Consider the following 18,946-nt stretch of genomic DNA (forward strand, 5'->3'; position numbering starts at 1 on the left):
ACAAAGGTCATTTTTTTTTCTGTTTAAGTTCATTTACACTAGAGAATAGCAATTATTACATGCCTAAATCTTCCTACTCTCTGAATTAAGGATTCTTTAAATTGCTTCAAGTTAAACTTTTCTAAAGTTTTATATATCTATTCAATTAATTTAAAAAAAAACCTTTAAGCATGTCTGAATGTTTTAGTTTATAGAAGTACTAAAGAGACAGTATTTGCTAAAAGCCCATCTGTTGTATCAGAAAACATTTCATTTATATTATACAAGAGTAACATTCTGTTAAGTGAGCCACTTTTATTATTTTAAAATTTAATTATTTTAATGTACAGGTATTTTGCTGCATGTAGGTCTACACATCAAATGTATGTCTCGGGTATATTCAGAGACCAAAAGAGAGTATTAGATCCCCTAGGACTAGAGTATCAGATGGTTGTGAGCTGCCTTGTAGGTGCTGGAAATCAAACCTGTGTCTTCTGGAAGGACAGCTAGTGCTCTTAACCGTGGGGCCATCTCTCCAGCCCTGTGAGCCAGCTCTTAAATTATATCACTTGGAAGTCCATATAATTATAGTAGCATGCCACATCTACTTCCAGTTTTAGCAAATATTCAAGTATAATCAAAGAAGAAACCATTCATGCTATACTTTATAATTCCTTTTTATTTTTAGTTTTGCTTTTCCTTTTTGGATTCTTCTTTTATTCTTTAACAATTTCATATGTGTACACAATGTATCTTGATCCTATCTAGCCCCAACAACTCCTCTCACATAATCTGGCCTCCTTTCTAAGACTTATTAGTCAATCTTCATGGACTATTCCAAATACCACTAAATAATCTTTAAAGTAATGAGCTAGTTCCTCCTTACTGTGACCCAGCTCCACACTCTAGCCTTAACTGTACTTTGTACATATCACCTTATATTGTAATCTCTTTGTCTCTTTCACTCAGTAGTTTGCTTGGTACAAATATATCCACTCCCACCAACATAGCAAGCTGTGACTCTTCTGCTTCTTCCTCTGAGCTCACTTGGCCACATGCCTCTCTCTTTCAGATCTCATCTTTGTGCTTTGCCTCCCTCTCTCACTTTAGGCAACCTTAACCCAACCTAACATGGTAGTTCCTTTCACTAGGCTGCATTCACTTATTATTTCTAGTGTACAGCCTATACCTACTGTAGCATTTAATGGGTAGTAACTTTAAATATCTTTTTATGAGTACCAGCACTGTTAGAGATCAGGTTAAAAGCTGCAAAGATTTTTGAGTCATCTATTTCACCTGCTTGTTTTCCATTAACTGTCATTTTAAGTTCATCATTTGCAAAGTAAGAGTTTTTAAGAAATTTATGTATTACAACATGACATAATTATTTGATGAAATGGAAGTGGAACATGGTGTTTTCAATAGGCCTTGTACTTTCAGCCATTTATCACACATTTGCTGAGTATCATCATGAAAAGGGCCACTGCTCTAGCCACTGGATATCTAAAATCTCATAGACTAAGAATGAATGTGCATGTATTTGCTACACATACATTTTTACATATTCAACTCATGGATATTGAATTTAGTATTTTTACATTCATTTTAACATCTACTTTCAGTGGGTTTCAAAGCTTTTCAAAAGACCAGTTGCTTTCTAATAGAAATCTTAAGAGAAAACAACAACAGAGCAAAGCATACATAACTCTGCAGGTCCAACAATGCTCTAGCAGCAATGCCCAGCCTTGCATGGCCCTTTCATAACTGTGAGCTGAGAGACTCAACCCCATCTTTGTAAACTTTTAGTTGAGGAGTTATTGCCTGAATGCTCCACACAGCTTTTCCTTTTCCCTTTTCCTTCCCTCTGGGAATCTGTGTTAGCAGGAACTTAACTACTTCTCTCACGCCTTTACCCCATGTGACTCAATGTGCTGGAGTGGGGGGGGGGGTTCCCCTTTTCTGAGGCCTAAGAGAGAAGGAGAAGGAAGAGAAGAAAAGGGTAGGACCAGGAGGAGAGGAGGGAGATGGATATGATCGTGATATAAAGTGAATGAATAAAATAAAATTAAAAAGAAAAAGAGAGTAAGGGGGAAGTCAAGCTCTCAGAAAAAGATACTCAGGTTAGAAAAGTAGGGTAAGCAGTTTGGACTTAACAGCAAATCATTGCTCTATCACAATGTAAAATAAGGAGATAAGGCTACATGTGAAAGCTTAAGAGAAAAAGGGGCTGCTTATCTTAGAAAAGCCTTAAGCTACAAGGAAACAAACCAGATGTACTCTGACAGATTAAAGAAGATCTACTCATTACAAAGTCCCTAGATGGGAAGCAAGAAGACTCTGAGGACAGAGTCCCATCAGGTGGAGATTTATTGACACATAAGACAGACTCTTCTAAGCCTTGTCTTGTAAGGAGCAGGTGTGATAAAGAAGTCATTTGACAATACTGTAGAACACAGTAAGCGACATGGAAACAACACAATAAGAAGAATCATGAATGTCAGAAAACCAAAGTGCAGAAAAGAAAGTAAACCACAATGGAAGACTGACCCTTGATAGACTTTAAAGAACGGAACAGGGGAACCAGTCAAAAGGACATCTGTGTTGCACATTGTGAAACAGGAAATGGCTGGTCTAATCTGGATGAAAGTGAAGGAGATAGGACAAAAGAAAAGGTAAAAAAAAGAGGTGACTGTGATTGAGGCATGGGTTTAGGTACAGAGCACTGGCTTAATGTGCTTTGTGAAGATATTTGCTGGCTTTTTTTTTTTTTTTTTAACTCTGAGCCACTTTAGGGTGTTGAACAGCTCAGATTTATATTTTGAGTAAACTGTTTTGCTAAGTGAAAAACATGTCACAGGACACAACACTATAATGAGGAGCTCTCACCACACATACGTTCCTTTGGCATATTTTATTCAAGGTGTTTACTTAGAGACATTGTATCTCTACAGGAAAGGCTATGAAAGGCTGTCCTTTTGTAAAACCAAGGCTACAAGTCTACATAAGTAGACAATTTACATAAGTAAAATAAATGAAAAACATAGACAGTGGTATTTTTGACATCTCCTTTTTGCCTTGAAAAGATATTTCCCCAAGAAAAAAGATTTCAGATATGATAATCAGCCATACAGTCTACAACCTGTCAAATTGCGTTTGAGTTACATAGCTCTTCCTAGAGAGTGCCCAACCAGTTCTTCACAGCCACATGCCCACATGGAAATGTTGCCATTTCCAGATGTTGCCATCAATAATTTAGTAAACTATTTATTTATTTGTTTCTGTAAAAGCCTGGTCAGTTTCTTAGCTTCATTATTCATACTTGGAAAAAACACATGCCATAACAACTCTTTGGCATTTATAAAATGTAAAAAAGGGATAGCTTGCTTAACTGCTACAGAAAAACAAAATAAACTGAATAAACTTTGAAATTGCTTAACTTTTAGTAACTCCCTCATATTAATGCATGAGCCTAGGCTTTATGTCATAAGATTTTTGTGCTGCACAAAATTATTGTCCACAAAATAACTGGTCAACTTAGAAAAAAAAAAAGGAATAAAATACAAATTACTAAAATTTATCCTGCTAGTTCAGGAGTCCAATTATAGTGTCACTTTTTTATGGTTTCAGCTAACAACAGTCCATCTCATTATGAAAATATTGATGAAAAATTCTAGAAATAAACAACTCATTAAGTGTTAAATGAGTGTCCTAAGTAGAAGCACAGAATTTCATGCTTTTCTGGCAAGAATGTGAATTATTCCTTTGTCCAGATATCTGCACAGTAAACGCTACCTGCTCTGGTGTCAGTTAATAAGGAACATGCCTCAGAACTTTTATTTATAATTCAATGTTACAACTGTTCCACTTGTTATTTATTAGTGCTATTAATCTCTTACTGTGCCTAACTTATGACCTGTACTTTGTTGAAGAAGTATGTACCTATCAAAAACAGCATGCACCAGGTATCTTCGCTACAGGTCTTGGCACACAGCCTTGGTACACAAGGGAGACTACAACATTAGCACAGTTCAGAGAGGACTTCAGGAAAAGATTAAAATTCCTGGGCTCCTGAGGATGTTAGACATTCACAACTGAAGAGAAAACTTGTTTCCTTTTTTTTTTAACTTGATAAAACATTTATAAAAATACCATGTAATACTCACATAATGATCTCAAACCAACATTATCTTATTCAGTCTATCAAATTATCTAAAAATAACCTGTAACTTAATGGATCTAAGAAAGTTTTTTTAATGTAAATATTCTCACAGAAACATGATCTTATACTAGTTCTCTATAACTATATGCAATTAGTAGGGCTGCCAATGAAAGCAGAGCAGAAGCAGGCAAGCAGAGAGGCTCCAGACTACTGAACAGTTTTACCTTCTGATGTTTTCCACTGTTTCCACAAATCCTCAACAGTTATGTGCTTATCTTCCCTGTGAAGATGGCTATGTTTATTTGTAGCATCTTTATATTTCATATCTTCTCTGATAAACTATAAAAGAGAAAACATCAAGTTAAATATAAGTAAAATCCTGATAGACTAAAACAAACAAACAAAAAATTACATGTAGTGACTTTTTATACACTGCTGGGATTTTAAAGACATTTTCTCATGATTGTTAAACACACAAAATGTTTTCTAATCACAAGAACACAGGAAGTAAAAGTTTTTATCCAAAGTTCATGACTCAGTATATATTAGTCTCAGTACATATTAGTAGATAGTTATACTGTGTGTGATTACACATTGCCACACATAAAGACACCGAAAGCCATAAAATCTAAACTTCATGATTGTCCTGTAAGGAAAGCACTATTTTTGTTTTATAAATGAAAAGCCAAGGCTGAGAGAGGTTAAGTAAAATGCCTGAGACTAAAACAATGGACAATCACCAAAGAGGGAGAAAACAGGGAACAAGACAGGAGCCTACCACAGACAGCCTGAGAGACTCTACCTAGCAGGGTATCAAAGCAGATGCTGAGACTCATAGCCAAATTTTGGGCAGTGTGCAAGGAATCTTATGAAAGAAGGGGGAGATAGAAAGACCTGGAGGGGACAGACAGGAGCTCTATAAGGATTGCAACAGAACAAAAACAAAAGAAAAACAAAACAAAAAACAAACAAACAAACAAAAAAAAAAAAACTGGGCCCAGGGGTCTTTTCTGAGACTGATACTCCAATTAAGGACCATTCATGGATATAATCTAGAACCCCTGCACAGATGTAGCCCATGGCAGCTCAGTCTCCCTAGTAAGTGGGTTCCCTAGTAAGAGGAACAGGAGCTGTCTCTGACATGAACTCAGTAGCTGGCTCTTTGATCAGCTCCCCATAAGATGGGAGCAGCTTACCAGCCCACAGAGGAAGACAATGCAGCCAGTCCTGATGAGACCTGACAGGCTAGGGTCAGATGGACTGGGACGAAGACCTCCCCTATCAGTGGACTGTGGGAGGGGCATGGGAGGAAAAGAGGGAGGGGACGAGGGGACGGACAAGGGAGGGAGCTACAGCTGGGATACAAAGTGAATAAATTGTAATAAGTAAAAAAAAAAAAAATTAGTTAATTAAAAAAAAAAAAAAAACAATGGACAAGTATTGAGACTCCAAACAAAGTCATAGCTACAGTCAAGCACATAGCTCAGCTACTGTCCCAATGGTACATTTCTGACAATCGGTGATGACGTATTTCCAACTATGGCTAACACTGATTTCAATCACTTTTTACCATAATTCTGCATTCTTCTACTGTCTAAACTATTACTCAAAGGAGAGCTGGCTACAATGTGATAACTAGACTTTTTATAAACCTACACATAGCCTTATTAATCACGTTAAAATATTTAGAGAAAAAGCAGCAAACTTAACCTCTGCTAAAATTTTAAACAGGTCTTTACTATTTCTTTTCCACTGCCCAACAAATAAAAAGCAAATTCTATTATATGTACCCTATAAACCATTCTTTAGGCTTTATCTCTTCAAACTTCCTCCAAATAACACTACTATTATAATTATACAAAAAAAAGAATAAATTGTACTTTTAACTCAACATTTCTTTTTTTTTTTTTTTCTTGTTTTGTTATTTTACTTGGTATCTATATTGACTATTCCTTGGTTTCAATAGAATATTCCTTGGAAGAAGTCCAGGGCTGAAGAGAAAATTGAGACCGAAAACCGTGATGATAGACCGAGCAGAGAGGAAGTCAGTCTTGGAAGCGGCCCAGTCAGCTGGAACAAATAGCAACTGTTCCATTTATGGGACACACATCCAAAAGAATGTCCCGGAAATGCTCTTTACTGTGTGAGCACTAATAACTGAAAAGGGCAGTTCTGTGGTTTCAGCAATGAGCTAATTTCCATGTAGATGAGCTGTGATACTTGTTAATATTTGAGAAATTACAGAATGAGTGTGTGTGTGTGTGTGTAAACATGTGCTTAACAAATCAAAGGAGGTGGCGGTAATGGAACACTTGTGATATGGAGGAAAAGCGGGAAAAAGTGGAAAGGAAAGTTTAGGTGCAAAGAGGGACAGAAGAGCAAGGCAGAAAGGGAATGATGAGAATGATAATACCAGTAAGAATCTAAAGACTGGAGGTTTCATTTGCAAACCTACGACTTTATAAACTTCATATGTATTTTTTTTTCATGTAGAGGGTTTAATCAGAGTTTCTCTAAACAGGATAAAATAGGTTATCAAATAAAAACCCTAGTCCCAAGTGTCAGATACCTCCTCTGGAGTTGTTTGGGGTGTTCCAGAAACTCCCAAAACAATAAAATAATCATTTTCTTAAAGAAATCTAAGTAAAAACTAAACAGGTAGAACTATACTTTTTCTAGTATTATCTAAAAATTATTTTGCCTTAAAAAATTGATGATAGGCTGGGTAGTGGTGATGCACTCCTTTAATCCCAGCACTCAGCACGTAGAGGCAGGAGTTCAAGGCCAGCCTGGTCTACAAAGCAAGTTCCAGGACAGCCAGGGATACACAGAGAAACCCGTTTTCAAAAACCAGAAAGAAAATAAATAATCACAGGATGATAAAACTTGCTACAAATAACTCAAAGGCACATTCTGCACCTTAAAGATCTTTGCTATTCTTACCAGAGAACATGAATAAAAAACACAAGAAGATTTATTTCCTGTAGAAAGAAGTAGAAAATGTTAAAGTGAACTGACCATGCACATGAAAGCATATCTGACTCCATTAAACTCTCTTCTCTGTCCACAGAATACACAATTCTGCTGCTCAGAATTCTCTCAGGCATTACAGAAAAGTACTAATTTGATGAAGAAGGCCAACTAGAGGAATTTTGAAAATAACAAATAACTAAAAATACATAGGCAAAAGACAACTATCTTCTAGCTAACTGAACTTTGAAAGGAAAATCTGAAATTCAATTAATAGCATCCCTGGTAAATAGCATCCCTGGTAGAGATGTCCAATCATATACAAACCTACTCCAAGAAATCCTAAGATGACAACACTAATAAAAAACTGCTCTATGAATAAGTACTTTTCAAAGAGATTCACACAGATGACTCTACAAAGTAAACTCTTCTAGTACCACTATAAATAAAATACATTGCTTTACCTATCATTGTAGGAATCCATGTCACATGCTCTTTTCTGTTTTGCACCTACAATATATATATTTGTAATATTGTTTCTGTGACTCTGCTGTAATAAAACCTAATATGTATTATTAAAACTACTATCTGGATGTTCTATTTAGTTCCAGCCCTTTCTTGTGGGAACTACTACATAAATAAAGACCCATGTATATATTCAGTCACTCCTCCCCAAATATATTACCTACGTCCACAGCTACTTAATCAGAGCGTAGATAGCTCCCCTAAAAAGAGAACAAAGAGGAACTATACAAGGATAACAATTTTTTTTTTCTCACAGAAAAACTGCAATTAAAATCATGAAAACCGATGCTCCTTGGCCATGATTCTGGATCTTCAAGGACATAAATACTCTGATTCTGAAAGCACCATAATACAAGCAGTCACAATGGACCAGGTGAAGTAGAACGGATGAAGACAATAAACATGCAGAGAACAAATAATGACAAGAGCAGAGATGAGCACAGAGAGCAAGAGAGAAGAATGGAAGCACAGGCCGCACCAGTGTTCAATGACTTCCTACTTTCAGTTCCTAGACTGCACAGGTTTTGTTCTGAGTTCATTATATAAATCTGGACTCTTGAAACCTCAGTACTCAAGAGACATGACTTACCCCAGTTAAGCACTCAATACTGTGCAATCTGATACACATTCAAAATCTGACTACTTCTGTCAGACATTTATTTGCAGGCTACTTAACCTCTCTTTTCGTCTCACACTTTCCAATATTACAGAATTCCACTTCAAATATCTAAAACAAAACATACAAGACTGAGATGTGAAAGAAAACTACAGCCTCTTCGCTGATGATGGAAGCAGAGAGAATTTCCCAAAGGACACGTCATCAAAATAATGCAATGCCCAATATCTGATAAGAGAGCCATTATGGCAGATGGCTTCCTTATAAACAATTGCAGTGTCTTCTTTTCTTGAAAATAACATAAAATAGCTTAGTATAGGATCTTAGAAAAAGGAATATACAACAAAAAATTACCATGCCCACTTTGTTTAATATTTATTAATTTGTGTGTGTGTGCTCATGCACATGACACAGCATCAATGTGGAATTTCAGGACAACCCAAAGGAATTTCTCCTCCTTCCATTTGGATTCCAGGATCAAACTCAAGTCATGAAGCTTGGCAGCAAGTGCCTTTACCTGTTTAACCACCGCACCAGCTACATTCTCACTTCTAAAGTTGAAATACACCAAAACTGATGATCTCGGTTGAATACCCAGAAACCACAAGGTAGAGAAAGGAGGTCCTATGACCATCACGGGTGAGCTGTGGCACACATGTGCCCCATACCAATCACCCAATCAATAAATATAATTTAAAAGTATAAAAACACAAATGGACTATGTTCTCACATAACTAATAACAAAAGGTAAATTAGTTAAAATGTGAAAACATGCCTTCAGTTCCTAAGTTCAACTATTTCAACTCAATGCTAATTAAAACCTGAAAATCACTTGGGTAGTTTACACTTTAACACAAGCATAAGGTTATTCTGCCCAGTCAGTTACAAGCTAACTCCCTGCTGAAATGGCAACAATTCAAAACACTTTTCCTATTCCCTGAGCTACCACAACCCATCTGACAAACCAGAGTTTACCTGTAACAAATGCACCAAAATGACCTCTTCAAATCCATTCTCAGAAGAGCTCAGACCCAACATGCCTCATAATTACTGTCAGCACTAGTAAAGGTTGGTCAGACCTTAGCCATTATTTATAATACTGATTCAATAAGCCAGTCAAATGGACAAAAGATAGATGATTCAAGCAAATTAATTTACAAAGAAGCTGAGGAACACAATGGGTTTTGTTGGGGGGGGGGGGGGACAGGGTTTCTCTGTGAAGCCCTGGCTATCCTGGAATTCACCTATAGGCCTCAAACTCAGAGACCCACCTGATTCTCCCTCCTGAGTGCTGGGATTAAATGTGTGCACTACCATTGCCCAGTGAGAGAAACAATGTTTTTGAGTTATAATCAGTATGATATGATCTACATCAGTGACTTCTCCTAGATATTATATTTACAATCCAAAATATCTAATAAAATTGACTATGATTCCATCAGTCTGCCCATTAAGAATAGTACTATTAATGTAGAAAAAATCAAATTAATAGTCCAAATCTATAGAAAGAAGACTGATAAAATCTGTGTTCTTATTTCAAAAAGACTAAAAACCGAAAACTTACCTATGAAGACACAGCAACAGACAGAGGCTGAGAGATTTTAACATAGAGCACCCCTAACAGTTGACTTAGTTCTGATGCTTCTACTTTAAATACTTTACTGCAATAGGTTTATTAGCTGACAAGTACTTGTGGCATGTTGAGAAACTTACTATTCAAGTGGGTCCCCTTTTCTCAATAGCTTCACAAATTATATGTCAGACTTAAACTGTGTACTGGTCTGAGTACTGTAATGAAAGCTCACCATCGTGTTCTTCCTCTGTCCAGGATGTGAATATTCCCAGCTGCATGAGTACCCACCCTGTATATGGTGCTTACCCAAGAGTTACTCAGAAGCCATCTCAATTTCAAATCTTCTCTCTGGCATCACATGGTACCACTTGTGTTCAAATAACTCTAATTTCACTTGATAATAGCCCCAAAGAGAAGACTAGCAATACCAACAAGTCAGATATGCCAAAGGAAGTCACAAAGTATGTCCTTCAGTGAAAAAGAAAACTCTCATCTTGAGAGGAAAAACTTCTATGACACTGATGAGATCAACCTATAAATTAATATTATAACAGCCCTGTATGTTCAGGAAAAATATACTATATACGATAGACAAGATTCAATGCTATCTGCTGTTTCAGACATCCATTGGGAAATCTTGGAACATGCTCCCTGCAGCAAAGGGGGTGGGGGCTGCTGCTATACTAAGTAACAATAGATAGTTATCATGAAACTAGAAATGTACCAAAGTCTTTGGTATTAGGAGTTCATCAAAGCCTACCATTAGGTTTTGGCTCCAAGATCCAGAATTCTGTAACAACCAAATTACTAACATGACTCTTTTTGCCATCCTAGAATTTGTTCAAACCAATACCTATGCAACAATGTGAGTCAATATTATATCCAGTTAGCATAGCATCAATAATGTCAAACTATTCAGAAGAAACTGGTGGCTATTTAAGGAGAGGTTACATATTTAAATCTCCATGTTCTACTTGTAAAAATTCTGGTAAGCCAGAATGTTCATTACCAGTACAGATGAAGTTACAGAGACTAGATTTAGCATCCTCCCACACAGAGCAACTAAAACACCAGGCAAACTACATGAACACCACCTTTTAAGACATTGGACACAAAGAGCAAAGCATAGTGATCCTGGAGAGATCAGAATCAATAATTTTGGTAGCTCAGGGAATGGGATAAGTGTTGTCCTAAATTTAAAGAAACGATTTCTTGAACATGCTATAAGAAGAAAGAAGCTAGACCCATCAAGCCATTGCTCTCAAAGAATGAAATGCAATAGTCTGGGCAGTCCAAGGGTGCAAGAGATTAATTACAGGACTATGTGTAAGTGTGGCCTGGACATCTAGAAAGCAGTCTTTCTGCCTTAAACTGACTGACTTAGACTTGTGTAAGCAAGAGGAATAAGCTCAAGACAAGAAAAAATTTAATCTAAGAGCATTAGAGAAAGCAATATTGCTGCTCACACAAGGAGGGCAACTGTGTCTATTTCAATCAGAGTGGAAAAGCTCCTAATACAGAACTAACCAAAGAGAACACTATTGGCTTTGCTTCAGTACTAGAGAATATTAACCCTGAAATGAACTCTATAATGACCCTACCTAAAATGTTCTAAATATGAGCCCCTTCTCTCTACCAATTAAACTCTCTCCAAGTAACTCTGCCTAGCTTTAAAAGAAGGCTTGAGAACATTTATAAATCACAATATATCCTGTACCCAAGATGACAATGCTTAAAATGTGTGGCACTTAGTCCAGTTACTGAATATTCTAAGATAGAGGAAAACAGCAGCCAAAATCAAAGAGCAATCAAAAGTGAAATAACTGAGAATTAGGGGGTTTTATTTTTTTATTTTTTATTTTTTGGTTAACAATAAACAGTGCATGAGCTGGAAAGGTGGCTGCAGAGGTGGTTGGGGAGGTTAAGCACACATAGGGCTCCTTCCAGAGGACTTGAATTCAGTTCCCAATATCCTCATTAGTCAGATCACAATCAGCTGTAGCTTCAGCTCCAGAGAACCTGATACTCTCTTTTGGCCTCTATAAAGGCATCTGCATTTATGTACTCACCCCCTCCACCAGGCACATAATTTAAATTAAAGTAAATATCTACAAAAAATTAAAAAATAAATAAATATCTACAGCCAGTCTACATATTCAACAAGCTAAGACACATACTAAGCATGTTCAATAGAGGCATATACAATAAAAAAAATTTAAACCCAAACCAATATTTTAGACAGAAAACAGTGGATGAAAAACACTGAGATTTATGGCTGAGCATGGCAAACAAAAGGACAAAGAACTGAGTAAGAAGCTGTGGAGAATTTTAAATGAACAAGGATCAGAAAACCACACTAGTGAATAACCTAAAACCAGACACAAACAGGAAGTCTTAAAGGAAACCAGAGATTGGACAGGTATACTTCTCGGAGGAAAGAAATCAAGAAGACAACAGGTGCTTCATCGGATACAATGTAATGTGGAAAATACATGATCAGCACGTATAACATATGAAATTAAAAAAAAAAAAACTGCCAACTTAAAACTCTTACCCAGAAAAAAAGCTGTCAAAGAAATCAAACACTAGTAGAATTCTGCATTAGGAGTCCTGAATTATAGGACATGTTTTGTTTTAAACCTAACTGTAGACAAAAGAGGGGCACAGATGAAACTCTCAATCTTCATAATGGATTAATGATTATGGACAAGTTAAATACATAGGGAAATGTGTGTAATTTATCCTAAGTCAATGATATTTTACAAAGCTGTTGAGAAAATGATGTCATTTACCCATTTTGTATAAAACTGCATATTCATACATCTGTAGGCCCTTTTTAGAAAGCATCCTTAATAACAGTAATCAAAAGGCTAACTCATCATTGCCTTTTACCAACATCATCAACCTCTTAAAACTTACCATACAGCAATATTCACACAACTACATAACATGTTCAAGAGCTTCCACTATGATATTGTCAAAGTAAAAGGATTTTGACTATGCCAACTGTCCCTCACAAAGACTCATTAGACAAATCAATGAAAAACTGGATGTAACATATATTTCTTTACCCTTAATTTTTTAAAAAAGAACTTGTCAACAGTAACATGACATTTAATGAAATTACATCAATTTAATATAACTAATAATTTTAGCATATTTTTAATGCAAGGTCTAGATAGTTGTCATATATTAAATGTATTTTTAAACAGAATAACAAAGTTATCAGAGCCCACGATATACATTTTCATACTCTCCCTTAACTTCTAATGGAGAGAGGTATTACCTGGATCCACTAGCAATGTCTTTATAACCCCAAGAACATCAAAGAACTAAATTCCTCCATCCAATGAACAGCTTATTTTAGTCCACTTTCTACTAGTATATCCAACTATCTAAGGGTAGTAATTTGAGGATTTTGGGTAATGATAAAGACAGTTTTCTCAAATTTCTAAAAGCTAGGAAGATCATATGAGGGCCTTCACTGCATCCTTTTATGGCTTAGGGAGGCCTGCGCATTTCCTTTTGTTTACTCACATTAATACATGTAGGAGAGAGTGGTTATTGTGACCTAAATTAACACTTACTATGCCTGGCCACCAAACACTTCCTGGGCAGGTGAAATTCCTGCAACGTGAAGTTGGGAAGACAGCTCAGAAGAGGCAGTCCTTGCCGTGGAAGAATAAGGACCTAAATTAGGATTACCAGCACCTAGCTAAAGCTAAGCATTCCAACAGGCATTTGTAATCCAGTGCAGGGTAAAGGGATGGGGACAGGAGGATGGGAGAAAGAGTGCATCCACGATGCTCACTGGTTAGCCAGCCTAGTTGAAACTGAACTCCACATTCACTGAGAGCCTCTTTCTTTCCAACATCCAGATCTGTGTTCTTGGAGACTGGAGCATCTTCCTAAGCAAGCTCTCCAAGACAGTAACAGTGATAAAGAAGCAAGGTTGTACCTAGGCACCTACCAGCCACGGCTTCAGCAGCAGATATACTCAGAACTCAAGGCATGGCCATGAGAGCTAAACATCAGGTACTCAGAAACCCAAAGTCAGTAGTGATCCTAAAGTGAGCATAATTTTTGTACCAGTTCCTCAACTAAAATCTTTCCAGAAAATCCAAGCTTACCTCTTCATGAACTGGAGAAGTTCAGTAGGAAACAGGTATTCATTATTGCTCAGAGGAGATTTCTGTCTAAGCCAACTCAAAACAGCAAGAGAAAACTAAGCAAAAGGATCACAGAGGCCATACCCTGAATGTTATGTGGGATGACAACCTTGAGGATTTAGTCTTCTCAGGTGAAACTGAGAGCAAGAGGTTCTGAGTAAAAGTGGACAGCGAGTGGCTCATAAAGGGTCATTTAGACAGAGCTCATGGAGAGGAATGGGGTGGGTGACAAGGACACAACTCAGACAAGTAGAGCACATGGTTGACACATCTTCTGATGAGTATAAATTCAGACCCTCATGGCAAGGGTCTGAATTTTGATTTCCCCAGTTTCAACTGTAAGTATAAATGAGTAAATAAGTATTCCCACAGAGGGAGATCCATGACATCAATCTGCGTGTCCATATGCACACGCGTAAGCATGCCCGCTTACAACTCCACACATTTAATGCACCACACTCATTGCTTCCAAATTTGAACTGATCGTTTGGGTGGAAATTTACATTTCTAGCTTGAAGTGCCCTTTATAATTTGAACTATAGCTATATGGTTTCATAGATGAGGATATCAGTAATATATTTAAGTTAAGAAGTTCCTAATTTCAATGAAATTAAGTTTGTTTTTTTGTCATTAATATGTGGACTACAATCGGTATAAAAACTTACAATATGAAGGAACTGCGTCTGCATCTCTTTGATACTGGGACTGTAAGTTACAGAGCACCAGCAATAGAGGCAGATCAGATTCTGTCTGTCTCTGAACAAGCATGGCCCTACAGGTTACTGCTAGTTCCTGTCACTCAGAAAGTAAAGTGCATTATTAAACACACACACACACACACACACACACACACACACACACACACACAAGGCCAACAACGAAGAGAGGTAATGAAGCAGAAATCAGGACACAACACTTAAGTTAAAGAAGACTTTTACATATCATGAAGGAGATGTTGCTGAATTTGGACACATAAATCTCACATTCAGGATGCCAATAGATGGTAGGTAAAAGCCTTGAAGTTAGGAAAGATCTCCAAGAGGTGATAGTAACAGGCAAAGAAGTGTAAAAATAAGGGAAAAAATGACATCAGCAAAGAAACTGAAAAGAAGTAGCCTAATACACATAACGTTGGGGGAAGCAAGTGATAACCAAAGTGCTATGATTAAAATGAAGGCATGTTGGACCTGATGCTGGCAAGTGAAGACTGAGAACTATCCCCTGCATAGCAACACCAGCAAGCATCTTGAGAAGGGGCTACACTAAATAACAAAGACAAAAACCTACATAGATTTGAAACAAAAAATAACAGAAATAATACAAAGGTCCTGCTGGGGGGATTTTGTTGTACTAAAAGGAGAAAAAGAGGAGACAGAGAGCCAAAGGAAAATTTTGATTCAACAAAATTTTTATTTTGTGTGTTTACAAAGAAGGAAAAGTAACAGCACGTTTAAGACAATATGGGAGGGTTTCAGAAAAAAATGGAAAAAACAGCTGTTGGAGAGGTGTTCTAGAATAGGGAGAGGAGTAAGTACATGAGGAAAGGTGCTGATTTTCAAGAAATGCCAACGGAATTACCAACACAGAGAAAGAAGACAGTTTATGGACACATATGCAGTTGGTGATCATTTTAATGGCTTTATGGCCTTTGGCAATGTGACAACCCTAACATCATTGGTCAGGATCAGATCACTGGCAGGTTTTAAACATATCACAAAATATGGAAAATGCAGAGTTAGAGAAAAATTACTACCCAATTATACATAAGAGATTACAAAAGAGAAAATGTTATCACTGTTGTCTTCTACAGATGAATAATGTAAGGATCAAAATGTTCTGCACATCAAATTCACAGACACACAGCAGAACTATGCATTTTTTCAAAACAAAACTGTATACCTAAAATGTATAGCATTATGTTACACATAGATACAAAGGTATGTCTGTTTATCAAAATACCTATATTAAGTTGTATGTAAAACATCAAAATGTGTGGATGTATGCCCATCAAAATGTAAGGGATATTGGAGGCTTGGAAGGAAGTAGTAGTATAAGATCAAAATACTGTGTGCATAAAATTTGCAAAGGATACATTTTTTTCTAAAGAGACCTAAGTCATCAATATTTGAAGAAAGTTGGATCCAGCAAGACAGCTCACTGAGAAAAGGCAGCTGTCACCCATTCCATGGAACTGAGTTCAGTCCTACATGGTGGAAGGAAAGAACTGACTCTTGCAAATTGTCTTCTGACTTCCACACACATGCAGTTGTGTGTGCATTCACACACAGATGCAAGCGGGCATCCACACACATACATACACACACACACACACACACACACACACACACACACAGTTAAAAATATTAGAAAACTTTTCTCATAAAGACATAAGTGTACTACTAAAAAATATTTCCTTCTCACAGGATCTTTAAGTAAATTAATCTTTAAAATCTGCAACAAAGTACAATGGTTGGTTTCTTTACCACTTGGGTTTTGGGGGCGGGATTCAAACAGATCTATCAGTAAGGTTCAGGGTAGTAACCATAGACCAGTTCTTCAAATATGAAAATCAGTAATACTTAGGGATTGCTTTTTGTTTTCTGTTGTTGTTGTTGTTTCTTTGTTTGAAGCAGCTTTGTTATACCCTAAAGAAAAAGATCAATTTTCTTCAGTCAGCACATATAACTATGTAGCTAATGTGAGCCAGATAAAATCAAAAAAGAAAACATTGATACAGGAAATTAGATTGGAAATCAGATCGAATTAAATTACAAATATAAAAATACCAGTAATATAACAGAAAACAAAGGACCACTCTAAACTGAAAGAATAGTGATAAAGAAAAAAAAAACGAAAGAAAAGGAAGGATTTCTACTGAGTTTCTACCTGTACTAAATCTCAAAACTAGCATCAACCTTAGAAGATGCCTTCAAGCTAGGCAAAATCTTCAGCGAAGCTATATCTGAAATCCTAACATGGCTGTACTTTTAACAAGCAAAATTAAACAGGAAAACACAATAAATCATACATAAAATTCCTCTGTGGGCTTGTCTTAGGGTTACTACTGCTATGAGAAAACACACAGACCAAAGAAACTTGAGCAGGAAAAATTATTTAGCTTGTTTCCACATCACAGTTCAACATCAAAAGCGGTGAGGGAAGAAATTCAAGCAAGGCAGAAACCTGGAGACAGGAGCGGGCACAGAAGGCATGGAGGAATGCTACTTAATGGCTTGCTCCCGTGGTTTGCTCATCTTGCTTTTTTTTAAATAATTTTTTTTATTTATTACAATTTATTTACTTTGTATCCCAGCTGTAGCCCTCTCTACCAACTTTCTCCCTCATCTCCTCCCATGTTCCTTCCCCAGTCCACTGATAGTAGGACCTCCTCCCCTTCCCAGCTGACCCTAGTCTATCAGGTCTCATCAGAACTGTCTCTCATAGTCTTCCTCTGTGGCCGGGTCAGGATGCTCCCCCATCAGCTCCCTCAGCAGGCTACTGAGTTCATGTAAGAGACAGCCACTGCTCCCCTTGTTAGGAAGCCCATTTGGAGACTGAGCTGCCACAGGTTACTTCTGTGCGGGGGTCTAGGATGTATCCATGAATGGTCCTTGGTTGGAGTATCAGTCTCAGAAAAGACCCCTGGGCCTAGATTTTTTGGTTCTGTTGTTCTCCTTGTGGAGCTCCAGACCCTTCCAGGTGTTTCTATCTCCCTCTGCTCTCAAAAGATTCTCTGCACTCTGCCCAAAGTTTGGCTATGAGTCTGAGCATCTGCTTTGATACTCAGCTGGGTAGTCTTTCAGAGGCCCTCTGTGGTAGGCTCCTATCTTGTTCCTTATTTTCACTTTCTTCCGATGTCTATCCCATTTGCCTTTCTGAATGAAGATTGATCATCTTACCCAGGGTCCTCCTTCTTGCTTAGCTTCTTTAGGTGTACAAATTTTAGTATGATTCTCCTATATTATGCCTAATATCCACTTATAAATGAGTATATACCATGTGTGTCTTTCTGCTTTTGGGATACCTCACTCAGGATAATCTTTTCTAGATTCCACTATTTGCCTGCAAAGTTCATAATTTCCTTGTTTTTAATTGCTGAGTAGTTTTCCAATGTGTAAATGTACAATTTCTGTATTCATTCCTCAATTGAGGGACATCTGGGTTGTTTCCAGGTTCTGGCTATTACGAATAAAGCTGCTACGAACATGGTTGAACAAACGTCCTTGTTGTATACTTGAGCATATTTTGGATATATGCCCAGGAGTGGTATAGCTGGATCTTGAGGATGCACTATTCCTAATTGTCTGAGAAAGCGCCAAAGTGGTTGTACAAGTTGACATTCCCACCAGAAATTGAGGAGGGTTCCCCTTTCTCTACAACCTCTCCAGCATGTGTTGTCAGTTGAGTTTTTGATCTTAGCCACTCTGACGGGTGTAAGGTGAGATCTCAGGGTCGTTTGATTTGCAATTCCCTGATGAATAGGATATTGAACATGCTCATCCTGCTTTCTTTTCTCTTTCTCTCTCTCCTTATTATTTATTACAATTTATTCACTTTGTATCCCAGCTGTATCCTCCTCCAGCACCTCCCCCAGGTCCTACCCTCTTTCCCTCTTCCCCACCCACCATGTCCCTCCCCAAGTCAACTCATAGGGGAGGTCCTCCTCTCCTACTATCTGAGTCTACTACCTGATGATGCCTTTCAGGTGTCATCAGGACTGTCTGGATCCTCTTTCTCTGTGGCCTAGTAAGACCACCTCACCACAGGGAGGTGATCAAAGAGCAGGCCAAAGGCTGTCTCTGGTCCCCTTACTAGGGAACCCACTTGGACACTGAGCTGCCCACGGGCTACATCTGAGCAAAGGGTCTAGGTCCTCTCCATGAATGGTTCTTGGTTGATTCATCAGCCTCTGCTGGACCTGTTGAGCCCAGATTTTTTGGCTCTGTTGATCTCCT

General features: G+C 37.5%; 1 protein-coding gene across 1 annotated transcript in view; it reads right to left on the reverse strand.

Moving 5' to 3' along the window:
* Positions 1-18,946, reverse strand: part of Stim2 (stromal interaction molecule 2) — a 129,913-nt gene that overhangs the window by 44,046 nt on the left and 66,921 nt on the right. The window contains exon 3 of the mRNA XM_021650834.2: positions 4,363-4,477. Coding sequence (XP_021506509.1) covers positions 4,363-4,477 — 115 coding nt within the window. The remainder of the gene's footprint in view (positions 1-4,362; positions 4,478-18,946) is intronic.

The sequence above is a fragment of the Meriones unguiculatus genome, chromosome 12, assembly GCF_030254825.1.
Source record: "Meriones unguiculatus strain TT.TT164.6M chromosome 12, Bangor_MerUng_6.1, whole genome shotgun sequence".
Lineage (NCBI taxonomy): Eukaryota > Metazoa > Chordata > Mammalia > Rodentia > Muridae > Meriones > Meriones unguiculatus.